We start from the raw sequence: 13,000 nt of genomic DNA, 5'->3' as shown, positions 1-13,000 counted from the left end.
CACACGCAGGTGAAGTCTCACACCCAGACCAGCAAGGACAGTGCTCACGACTACATGAGTCAGACTGCAGCCTCTCCTTGCACACACATCAGCTACACGCTCGCTTACAGCTAAATCCCTCCCTGCAGAGTGAAGCCGAAGCCTCTGGACAGAACCGAAGCGGAACAGGGATCAGTCTTGGCTCTGCGCATGCCAAGGGATGGCACATGATGTTATGAGCCGCCCCAGACCTGGTTTTCTTCCTGGCACACAGTCACAGAATCCCAGAATCCTTCAGGTGGGAAAAGCCCCTCGGGATCATCGAGTCCAACCCTCAGCCCAACTCTACAAAGTTCTCCCCTACCCCACATCCCCCCACAGCTCATCCAAACGGCCCTTAAACACACCCAGGGATGGGGACTCCACCCCCTCCCTGGGCAGCCTATTCCACTCTCTGACCACTCTTGCTGGGAAACATTTTTTCCTCATGCCCAGTCTGAACCTCCCCTGTTGCAGTTTAAAGCCGTTCCCTCTTGTTCTGTCACTAATTCCCTGGGAGAAGAGACCAGCACCAACCTCTCTACAACGTCCTTTCAGGGAGCTGTAGAGAGTGATGAGGTCTCCCCTCACCTTCTCCTCCTCACACTGAACAGTCCCAGCTCCTTCAATCTCTCCTCACAGGATTTATTCTCCAGGCCCTTCCCCAGCCTCATTGCCCTCCTCTGCACTCGCTCCAGCCTCTCGAGATCTCTCTCGGATTGAGGTGCCCAAAACTGGACACAACCCTCCAGGTGTGGCCTCACCAGTGCAGAGCACAGGGGGACTATCACCTCCCTGCTTCTGCTGGTCACACTATTTCTAATCCAAGCCAGGATGCCGTTGGCTTTCTTGGCCACCCGGGCACACTGCTGGCTCCTGTCCAGCTGCTTGTCAGTGAGAACCCCCAGATCCTTCTCTTCCAGACAGCTCCAGCCACCCCTCCCCAAGCCTGTAGCCATGCAGGGGGTTGTTGTGGCCCAAGTGCAGGACCTGGCACTTGGCCTTGTTGAAGCCCAGCCCGCTGACGTTGGCCACCGATCCAATCTATCCAAATCTCTCTGTAGAGCCTCCCTCTCCTCATGCAGATCGACACTCCTGCTTCACTGGGTGTCATCTGTGAATTTACTGATGATACACTCTATGTCCTTATCAAGATCATCAATAAAGATGTTGAACAGAAATGGTTCCAACATTGAGCCCAAGGAACACCACTTGTGATCGGCTGCCACGTCCCAGAGGAACCCAAGACAATGCAGTGAGCACTGACCTGGGCATGGCGTGTCCACTCAGCTGCAACTTTCTGAAGGTCTCTTCATATTGTGGCAGCTCTACGTAGGTGATGAGCCACTGAACCACCTCGTCTACTGTCCAGTTATACACTGTAGGAGAGGCAGAAAACAAGCAAGCAGCTTAATATTTTTACTAAGCAACTAAACTCACCAAGCCAGCAACAACAGCATAACTTCACCAGACACACCTCAGCCTACCACCTTCAGCAGAGAAAAGACACCTGCGGAGTTTAAACACATTCCTATTAAGTGAGCCGGGGCGGAGATATTAAATCCCGTGGACTATTAGACAAGACATAATCCCCCTGGGATACTCCAGGCGATCCTGCAGGTCCTCAGCCTCTACCTGGTGTGATTATTTTTGCTACACACGATGGGCTAACACAGCTTCAGCGCAGCCATGAGGGGCTGCTACACCTTTAGCTGTAACAGACACCACCACGTCGTGCGTAAGGGCTGGTGCTTTCCCAAGGGCAGCCTCTGACAACAAACGTTTCATGGTGGTTGATTTGACACTGGGCTTCTGAGCTCACGAAAGAAAAACATGCAATGAGGCCATCAGATAAAGGAGCCTCAGACAGTGCTGGCGCGGGCGATGTCACCAGAAGGGCCCAAGGCCGAGATCCTCGGAGAGGCAACACCCGAAGTGCCGGTAAATGATAAGTGAAATCTCTTTGTTTTCTATCAGCCAAGTGACTTTGCTGTCTCCAAACTCCCAACAAAGTACACTCATCCTCACCACAAGCCCACACCCCTGGAATACTGAATCCAGCCAACGTATCTGGCAACACGCTGGGGAAGCCTCGCCCGCTCCTCCAGACCCCTGGACCACGCGAGCATCAATTTTTAAAAAGTGCATATGGAGAAATGCTGTAAGAAAACGGCTGTAAACTGTGATTTGCAGGAGGAGGTGGAGCGGGTGCAGCAGCTGAACCAGGTGAACTTTTCCCCTAAACTGCCTCAACCTGTGGATTTGTGTGTTATTTTTGGAGCCGACACCCAGCCACAGATAAGGAAACTTGGAAATGAAGCTTCTGCCTTTGCCACTTCGTTTTGTTGCACTTCTAGCAATGGTTATGAAGGCAAAGAACATCACGCAACAGATTTTTTTTTTTCACAGGACAGGAGGGGTTTGCTCTGCTTTAATTTACCAACTTGTGTCTTTGCTTAGCACTGGCTGAGCTCTTGCAGCACTCACCCAGCAACCCAGAGTGCCGTGCTGGATGTGACCCACTGCCGACCGTCACCACCCTGCACGCTTCTGGCCCGGCATCCGCCAGTCCCTCTCTCACATGCCCTTTCCAACAGCCAAGTGGAGAAAAGGCCCATTTACTGCTGGCTCCGAGGGCTGCAGCGCTGCCGAGCTCTTAAATGTCAACAATGAGTTGTCGCACAAATATGAGAAACATCTGCCAGCTCACTCCGGGGAGCTGAACGCCTTCGACGGGACGATGACAGGGCAGAGCAAGAGCCAAGCACCGGGCGAAGGAGAGGAAGACTCGAGAAGAAGGTGTCACCTCAATGTACACAGGGTGGCAAACGCGAAGTCACAGAATCACAGAATCATTCAGGTTGGAAAAGCCCCTTGGACTCATCGAGTCCAACCCTCAGCCCGACTCTACAAAGTTCTCCCCTACCCCACATCCCCCCACAGCTCATCCAAACGGCCCTTAAACACACCCAGGGATGGGGACTCCACCCCCTCCCTGGGCAGCCTATTCCACTCTCTGACCACTCTTGCTGGGAAACATTTTATCCTAATTTAAGTCAGCAAACTGCCCTCACTTCAGGAAACTCCCCACAGCTAATTCTCCTCCCAGGCCTGGCAGAGCTCCCCCCTCCCCCCCAGCAATGCCAGGCTTGTCCCACGCAGCCCCTCCATGTCCCCACAGCAATGGCCACCTCTCGGCCTTGCACAGCAGCCCCCAGCTTCCTCTGAAACCCCCCCGGCCTCTCTCTGTTTGGCCTTCCATACTCAAAGGTCTTTATTTTGGGAGGAAAGTGCGCTCACACGCAGAGGTTTTGAGCAGCCTGGGCTAGTGGAAGGTGTCCCTGGCCATGGCAGGGGGCCAGCACTGGATGAGCTTTAGGGTCCCTCCCAACCCAAACCAGCCCACGACTCTGTGAAGGACGAGCAGCTCTCCCACCATGATCTGATCTGATCTGCTGCTTCAGCGGCTTTGGTAGAGCCCGGCTTACCAAGGGCTTTACCTGTCAAATCCAACACCTTGTAAGAGCAGCACAACCTTTGTATTTTGGGATAATGAGGGAGCAGAAACAACTTTTTAGTTTACATGGGTGACCAGGAACAGCAGCAACAGCAGGCAGGAAAAGCACTCAGCTTGAAATCAGATAGAATGGGTATAACTGCCCCGGCACCTGTCAGGAAGGGGTTTAACTGCCCCGACGCCTGTCAGGAAGGGGTTTAACTGCCCCAGCACCTGTCAGGAAGGGGTTTAACTGCCCCAGCACCCGTCAGGAAGGGGTTTAACTGCCCCAGCACCTGTCAGGAAGGGGTTTAACTGCCCCAGCACCCGTCAGGAAGGGGTTTAACTGCCCCAGCACCTGTCAGGAAGGGGTTTAACTGCCCCGGCACCCGTCAGGAAGGGGTTTAACTGCCCCAGCACCTGTCAGGAAGGGGTTTAACTGCCCCGACGCCTGTCAGGAAGGGGTTTAACTGCCCCAGCACCTGTCAGGAAGGGGTTTAACTGCCCCAGCACCTGTCAGGAAGGGGTTTAACTGCCCCGGCACCCGTCAGGAAGGGGTTTAACTGCCCCGGCACCTGTCAGGAAGGGGTTTAACTGCCCCAGCACCTGTCAGGAAGGGGTTTAAATGCCCCGGCACCCGTCAGGAAGGGGTTTAGCTGCCCCGGCACCTGTCAGGAAGGGGTTTAACTGCCCCGGCACCTGTCAGGAAGGGGTTTAACTGCCCCGGCACCCGTCAGGAAGGGGTTTAGCTGCCCCGGCACCTGTCAGGAAGGGGTTTAACTGCCCTGGCACCCGTCAGGAAGGGGTTTAACTGCCCCGGCACCCGTCAGGAAGGGGTTTAACTGCCCCGGCGCCCATCCCTGTCAGATCGGTGCCCTTCCAAAGCTGCTTTTCACAGTCACATGAAGGAGCAGACCTTTTCCACAAGCCTGATTCTACTAGTTTCACAACTTGAGTTCAAACACCAAGATTAGGCTCCATATGACACCATCCTTTAGAAACGAATTATTTTCTCAGCTAGCTATACAGAACGATGAGAAGGGAAAACAAGAGTGGCAGCTAAATCCAACCCAAGGAAAACCGTTATGCCACAGCAGCTCCACCCAAAGACATGGCAGGTCCCGTGTGTGTCAGAAGCAGCGAGCGAGCAAAAGCAGCTCAGCAATTAAGGGACCTGGGGAGTATCATGGGACGTTCTCCTCCATCTCTTAATGATTTCTACCCTTTCCCAGCCAACACTAAAATATCCTTCAGGCAAAGCCATCTGTAAACAGCCGTACAACAGAATAAATATTTCTTACATGAGGTTTTCCTTGAACACAGGAGACAAAGCGACTCCTCAGCATCATCCTGACTTGTAAGTGGTTTGGATGAGAATTTTCAACCCGTGGCTGCCCATCCCCACAGGACGGAGAGTCTGGTCCTGGATGAACAACTCCAGGATAGTGCACAGAACTGCTGTGTTTTCAACCCGCCTTTCAAACACTGTACCTGAGTATTCATTTAGTCCTCCTGGGAGTGTGAGGGACTGTAACACTCCTTACAGCTGTATCTACACAGCGCCTTGGAAACACCAAGCACATCCCACCCCCAGGTAATTTAAAGGCTAAGACAGAAAAATCAAATACAAAGAGAACAGGACACAAATGAGAAATTGAAATCTTTACAGTTGATGAATTGATCTGAAGACTGAAATCCAGTTTTTAAAGTGATGGGGGTTGATAAATTTACCTGATCTTGGGAGGACAGAGTGAAGGGAAAAAACTGTAAGTGAAGGGAAAAGCAGCAGTTAAAAGTATTGACAAAAAGATGTTCTGGGTCTTGAGAGCAACATGATGACCAGCGCACTGAGAGAAAAGGACAAGCGCCAGAGGAGCGAAGGGCAGCCTTTGGCAGAACCGGTCCGTGCCACAGATCACAAAAAGACCTGATACACCAACGTGATCTGCATCACCACCCCCCTCACAACACGGAAAGTGAATCCAAACGTGTGGTCCAGTCAACACGACACCTGTGCTTTGCAAAGTGGGATCTTCCTACCTCTACACCCTCCCGCACCTTTGCATTTTCAAGGCACCGAAGATTTTTGTTATTAGTACTGTTGGTCTTATAAAGCACCATTCTGTAGTGAAGCCCAAAATTTGAGAATAAAAAGTTTCTTAACTGGAAAGAAGAAAGAAAAATCAGTTTTAAGATCTCTCAAAAAAGAAATTCCAAAGTTCTGGTTGGGGAGAAAGTAGAAGTGAAACACGTGCCTTTTCCTGATAACCTCAGACACCCTCTGATGCCCAGAAACAGCCAGTGCTGCAAAAGCCCGGGGTGTGGGCAGCCCGCACACAGCAGCCAGGGAAGCACTAGTGAACTGTAAAGTTTCTTCCCAAATTCAGAGTTTCAGGAAGTTTCCCACCAGTGACTGAACTTCCACCACCCCCCTGGGCTAACTTGCTGGGATGAGTAATACCATTCCTTAACAGCTTGCAGCTTATTTCTACACCAAGTGTATTTATGTAGACTTCCAGTTTTAGGACTTTACCTTCTTTTCACTAGATTAAGGAGCTTTTCAGGTTCAGCAAATTTCTTCTACGGAAAACACACTATGTAGGAAAACTCCCACACAGCCCTGTTGAATATTTAGGATGCTGTTACCCCATAAAAATACCATCTGAAACCAGGTATTTGAAGGAGAACCTGGAATACGATGGTATTTGTCTCTATTTTAATACACATTTATAGGGGCAGAGAAACAAAATAACAATTTATAGTTTTAAGGCCATACTCAGATGCCAGCATTAACAGTTGGGAAGTACTGAGACCAACAAAATCTTGATCCCCCCCCTAAAAGGAAGCTGGAAGAGTACTTGTACAAGGCAGCCAAAGCAGCAGCAGCAGCTCTCTCCTGGGAGGTACACACACTGCTGCCACGGTTATATGAAATCCAAAGTGTTTATGACTTTTAAGGCAAGGGGGTGGAGCAGGCTGTTTCAGTTTGCTTGTTTGTCTTTTTTACCTTCAGATGTCTTCCAGGCCTTCCAGAGATCTTCCACGCTAATGAGCTTGTCTTCTCCATGGAAGGTGCTGTGCTTGACTGTTGGGTCATGATAATTCAAGTCCTCCCTCAAGAACTAGGAGAAGAATAAACAGGGGGATTATGCTTTGATTCATCTTTTAGAGAGATGGGGAGCATTTAAAAAAAAAAAAAAATCTTTCACCTGTCTTCCTTATTATCACATTCACAGGTTGTCACGTAATAATTTCTATGGCAAAGTTCTCAAGTTCTCCTAAGTCTGAGATGCAGCAGCTCAGGTCTTCTAACCTTTGATCAAAACTACATCATCTCCCCAGTTCATAGAATCACAGGAGGGTCTGGGTTAGGAAGGATGTTAAATATCAGCCAGTTCCACCCCCCTGCCCTGGGCAGGGCCACCTTCCACTAGCCCAGGTTGCCCAAAGCCCCGTCCAACCTGGCCTTGAACCCTTCCAGGGAGGGGGCAGCCACAGCTTCTGTGGGCAACCTGTGCCAGGGCCTCACCACCCTCACAGGGAACAATTTCTGCCTTAGATCTCATCTAAATCTCCCTTGTTTCAGCTTAAAACCGTTACCCCTCATCCTATCCCTCCCCCTCTGATGACGAGTCCCTCCCCCCTTTCCTGTAGCCCCTTTCAGTCCTGGGAGGCCGCTCTAAGGTCTCCCCGGAGCCTTCTCTTCTCCAGCTGAACCCCCCAACTCTCTCAGCCTGCCCTCATAGGGGGGTGCTCCAGCCCCCGGAGCATCTTGGTGGCCTCCTCTGGCCCCGCTCGAGCAGGTCCATGCACACTCTATGCTGGAGCGCCCAGAGCTGGACGAAGTGCTCTGGGGGCGGGTGGCTCAGGCGAGCGGTTGATAACACCATCAATTACAGACCTTGCACTTCCAACTCAACGCATTTTTCTCTTTCAGTTTCAGGATTTTATTCTGCCGCCTTTTTGCCAAGTAGCCCTCTGCCAGCAGATTTCTGCCTGGGGCCGTGCTGACAATAAGCAAGTCAGCTTAGGAGCTTCAGCCTCTCATTAAGAAAAGCAAACTTTCCAGACATCAAACCATTCCGCTTGTTCTTTTCCAATCAGCTGCTTTCCGAGTCCTCCACTGATGCATCAGCGTAAGACAAGGTCACAGCATTCACAGAAGGCACAGACGCATGGCAGCAGTAAGTAATCCTTCTCTCCTGCTGCTCCCTCTCTCTTGGCACAGAAACCCCAAATCTTCTTATGCTGCCTGTGCCTTCCCCGTGGAGAGACCCCACAAGCCCAAGAGCATCTATCGAAGGGACGAGGGAGCATTTCTGCAATCCAGCATTTCATTAGGAATTGCCCCGTCTCCGATTCATCTGATCGCTGTGGAATAACACAAGCTGTAACACCAGAAATAAGAGGACACAGCCCCTTATGAGAAACAGTAAATGCTCAAAGGTTTACCCCAAGATCGTGACAGATGCTGCCTGCAGGCAGGGTGGAGCAAGATGTGCAAAGCATTAACCCAAAACCGCTGGAAAGAGAGAAAAAAACCCAAGTGATGGGGTCCTTGCTGCCCCAGTGCTCGGGGGAGAGACGAGGCACAGGAGCAGCCACATGGAAATATGGAAAAAAGCTTTTTCTAAGGAGGAATCGAGCAAGACAGGTGATGCAAAGCAGCAAGGTCCTGGTATTTACAGAGGGGTCTTCAGGGAGGGCGGGGGGCTGGGCTGGGGAGGACAGGACAGCGCCCACCTTCCGCATGGGAATGTCACCCCGCAGTCCTAAGAATTAAAGATGAATCTGCACAATCAGATAAACAACACAAGCTACTCCTCACTCAAAGACGAGGCAAAGCTTAAAGCCAGGTTTTCTGGGCTTCAGCAAATCCTCAACTTCAAGGCTATCCTGGAAGCAGGGGGGAGTTTGCCAGCTGAAAAGCACTTTTTTTGGTTAAGACCTTGTATTTGATTGCATCCAAATGTAGGTCATCAAAATCACCCAACACTGCCAAGTAACAGGCTCCGTTATTTTGTAGGAGTTTCTGTGTCAATGAGAATTCTACCCGGGATTACTTCACACAGTCCACACACCACGCTGGGCGGTGGCAGCTTGGCTGCTGCAACATCTAGAATCAACTGAAAGCCCGGCCACAAAAGAAAGGATCTGCCCTGCCCACGCCACATTCTTCCAGCAACCCAGCAGGAATCTGAGAAATGAACTTTAGGGAACTGAGAATAACAATATATATAACTAGAGGTGACTATAGATATGTATTAGAAGATACATAGAATATATGTGCTTTTATTTTATATTTATATATAAAATTAGTGTACATGTAAAATACATTATTATTATATATTTAGGGTCGTTAAATATATATTTAGGGTTGTTTAGATGAGCTGTGGGGGGATGTGGGGTAGGGGAGAACTTTGTAGAGTCGGGCTGAGGGTTGGACTCGATGATCCCAAGGGGCTTTTCCAACCTGAATGATATCTGTAATAATATATAAATATATATATATATAAAATAAAATCATTAGTTAACTATTTTTGGTTGCTGCACAAAACTGACAGATCAAACTGAATATGAACATTCTCTGCAGTACATCTGAAGGTTCCTGGTAAGAGAAGCCAGAAAATATTCAGCAAGCGTATATGTTAAATTGATTTTAATACAGATAGACAGAGTATAATAAATTAATATAACTTAGGCTTTGGGGATTCCAGGATTTTGGGATTCCAGACTTTGAATTATAGTATCTCCAAAAATTCAACGAAGTGGCACAATGGAACCAACTTTATGTCAATGGAGTAAGAATCCAAGAAATTATTTTTAGATCTGACCTGTACCTCCAAAGCAAAGCTGAAACGTCGACAGGAGGGGAGGCATTTTCACCGTGGGCTGAGCCACTAACGAAACCCACACCTATTGTCAGTATGGTCTGCGGAGCTAAATCCACTCAGGGAACACTTGTGTCACAGTAACGAGCTCTGGTGTGTTCCCACCCCCCTCCCAGCTCAGAAGATGGGCCAGAAACAGGGACACCAACGAAAAGTGAAGAAAGTTGTATTAACAACAAACTATGAGAGTGTAAGAAAGACTGACAGGATTTGAGACCACCCTGCACGCAGGAGGGATTCATGAGATGCGAGGGAAGCAAAGTATGTGGCAATCAAACAAGGAAGAGGATCACGCACATTCCTGTATCTAGCAGATGCAACAAAACCGAAAAATAATTTCACATTTACATCCCTGCATGCACCACCCAGTGCATGACTGCCACGCAGCCTCCTTTATTACAGGTCTTCCAAGGGTGTAACAGAATTACCGAAGAAAAGAGTAATCACTAGAGACAGAGATAGTATTTTAATATCAGGGCATGAAAAATATCTGTGCAATTTTAACTTTCCAGGCCCTCTAGAGATGCCACTGAGGCTACCTGCAGCTCGTGCCTGGTGCCTCTCTGCTCTCTTGCTCTCCAGCCCGTGAAAGCTTCGGCTGCTCTGCCCGTCTTGCAGACAAACATGGAAAATGGGAGAATTCAGGCAGGCGGTTGCCGATCGGCTCCGCCGCAGGCCAACGCGCGGCCCGGAGAGGCGAAGCCGTCGGCCTCCTGGCTCGGTAACCCGTGACCAAGGGAAGGTGGCAATGTCACCTGGCGGGCTGCCAGCTCCCACCGGGCCCGAGGGATCAGCTGCCGCTCTGTATATTTAGCTCGGGGAGCAGAAAAAAGAAAAATGATCTCTTGCAGCTTTCCTCCAGCCCACCATCACCAAAACAAATCCCCAAGGACTCTACGGAGGGGACGAGCTGCTCAGAGTATCTCGATAAACAAGCAGGAGGAGGATGGAGGACGGGGCCGTGTCCTCGTGCATGGTGCAGTCCCAGAGGCTGCACGAGCTAGGCTGCATGCACCAAAGCCCAGGGAAGCCTTAAAAGCATATTTTTTTTTTCCCTTAGTCTCTTCTGGGGAACAGAAAAGAAGAATAGTGCAAATACAGCAAGTAAGCCAAACTGCCTGGCACGGTCATTGGGGGTGAGGGCTGCTGTGTCGTGCGGGGGTGTCAGCTCTGCTCTGAGCTGGGGAATGGAGATGTTTCACAGAATCCCAGAATCATCTGGTTGGAAAAGCCCTTGAAGCTCCTCCAGTCCAACCATGAACCTCACCCTGACCGTTCCCAACTCCACCAGATCCCTCAGCGCTGGGTCAGCCCGACTCTTCACCCCCTCCAGGGATGGGGACTCCCCCCCTGCCCTGGGCAGCCCATTCCAACGCCCAACAACCCCTTCTGCAAAGAAATCCTTCCGAAGAGCCAGTCTGACCCTGCCCTGGCGCAGCTTGAGGCCATTCCCTCTTGTCTTGGTGCTTGTTCCTTGGCTCAAGAGACTCATCCCCCCTCTCTGCACCCTCCTTTCAGGGAGTTGCAGAGGGCCAGGAGGTCTCCCCTCAGCCTCCTCTTCTCCACACTAAACCCCCCCAGTTCCCTCAGCCGCTCCCCATCACACCTGTGCTCCAGACCCTGCACCAGCTCCGTTGCCCTTCTCTGGACACGCTCGAGTCATTCAATGGCCTTTTTGGAGTGAGGGGCCCAAAACTGAACCCAGGAATCGAGGGGCGGCCTCACCAGTGCCGAGCACAGGGGTAAGATCCCTTCCCTGTCCCTGCTGGCCACGCTAGTGCTGATACAAGCCAGGATGCCATTGGCCTTCTTGGCCACCTGGGCACACTGCTGGCTCATTATCAATCAATCCCCCCCAGGTCCCTCTCTGACTGGCAGCTCTCCAGCCACTCCTCCCCAAGCCTGTAGCACTGCTGGGGGTTGTTGTGGCCCAAGGGCAGCACCCGGCATTTGGCCTTAGTGAAACTCCCCCAGTTGGCCTCAGCCCATCGCTCCAGCCTGGCCAGGTCTCTCTGCAGAGCCTCCCTACCCTCGAGCACATCAACACTCCCACCCAACTCAGTGTCATCTGCAAACTGACTGAGGGTGCACTCGATCCCCTCGTCTAGATCATCAATAAAGATGTTCAACAGGAGTGGCCCCAAAACCCAGCCCTGGGGGACACCACTCGTGACCGGCCGCCAAGCGGATTTAACTCCATTCACCACCACTCTTTGGGCCCGGCCATCCAGCCAGTTTTTTACCCAGTTTCCTGCTGATGCTGACCCATTAGCTCCTCAGCTGGGATTGTCAGACACCCACTACTGCTCCACACACCTTCCCCAACCGCCCCATGCTGCCAACCAGCACAAATCTGTGGGAATTCCCGTTGCACCAGGCTGGGACACACCAGCAGTACTTGGGGCGCTTCTCAGAGGCCACGTTTGTGCATCTACCGCAGGAACGGAGCTCGCAGTTTTTCCCCGTTGGAGGGGCTCCCCACAGATTTCAGGTGCACAGGTAACTACTGAGCACACACATTATCACAGAATCACAGGATGGTTTGGGTTGGAAGGGAACTTAAAGCCCATCCAGTCCCACCCCCCTGCCATGGGCAGGGACACCTTCCGCTAGCCCAGGTGGCTCAATATGTGTATATATATAAAGTAGCCACGGGGCTCCCAGATCTTCAACATACCAGGCGTAAGAACCACTGCACAAAACACTGACCTACTCACAAACCATCAAAAAGCAGCACTTTCAAAGTGCTACAGACCCTGCTGACCCCATCCCTGGAGATACCCTGAACTCAGAGTCCTGGGCAACTGGCTCTGGGTGGCCCTGCCTGGGCAGGGGCTGTGGCAGCTCCAGAGGTGCCACCCAGACCAGCTTGAGATGCCACCCAGACCAGCTCCAGAGGTGCCACAAGAACAGCTCCAGAGGTGTTACCCAGACCCCCTCCAGAGGTGTCACCAGACCAGTTCCAGAGGTGTCACCCGGACCAGCTCGAGATACCACACAGACCAGTTCCAGAGGTGCTACCCAGACTCCCTCCAGAGGTGCCACCTTGACCCCCTCCAGCTGCAGCCAGTCTGTGAATCCGCAAGAAGAACAGAAGGAAATGTAGTTAACCAAGAGTCTCAGCACCAAGTTCAGAGAAAGACAAACCACGATCACACCTTCCAAAAGCAACAGGAACGGAACCACCACTACAGGCAACAACCAACGTGAGCGGAGATCGCTGCGGGAAGAGACAGCCTGTACTGCAGTACTTTGGGGAGGGAACACATCTCATCCCTGCTGAAGGCACCCACAGTTCTGACCTCCACAGCAGCCTGTGGCAGAGAATTACCTGTTTTAGGAGGAAAACACTTTTCCTTGGTGCCCTCTGCTCACAGCTGCTCTGGCCCCAGGTTTCCAGCAAGTGCTGGAGGCACTGGCAGAGGTACGCACCCCCTCCAGAAAAACAATTACAGAACCGTTTCGCTTTCACCTTGTTAAACACAGGGACCTATATTTTAATTCTCCATCTGCCAGATCCCGTGACCCGTACGCTTTTCTCCACTCTGAGGGGTGAGGAGTTTGAGTTGCACGGGTTCCTTGGTTAAGGCAAACC

General features: G+C 51.3%; 1 protein-coding gene across 15 annotated transcripts in view; it reads right to left on the bottom strand.

Annotated features, from left to right (window-relative positions):
- Positions 1-13,000, bottom strand: part of STIM1 (stromal interaction molecule 1) — a 107,045-nt gene that overhangs the window by 47,912 nt on the left and 46,133 nt on the right. For all 15 annotated transcript variants that reach the window (XR_012627803.1, XR_012627804.1, XR_012627802.1 and 12 more), the window contains 2 exons: positions 6,522-6,636; positions 1,286-1,397 (listed from right to left, as the gene is read on the bottom strand). Coding sequence is in view for 12 of the 15 variants with exons in the window: in XM_074860660.1 (XP_074716761.1) it covers positions 1,286-1,397; positions 6,522-6,636 (227 nt within the window). In the remaining 3 variants the exon portion in view is untranslated. The remainder of the gene's footprint in view (positions 1-1,285; positions 1,398-6,521; positions 6,637-13,000) is intronic.

This window comes from Strix uralensis, chromosome 2 (assembly GCF_047716275.1).
Source record: "Strix uralensis isolate ZFMK-TIS-50842 chromosome 2, bStrUra1, whole genome shotgun sequence".
Taxonomy (NCBI): Eukaryota; Metazoa; Chordata; class Aves; order Strigiformes; family Strigidae; genus Strix; species Strix uralensis.
This window is presented reverse-complemented; position numbering and strand designations above follow the sequence as displayed.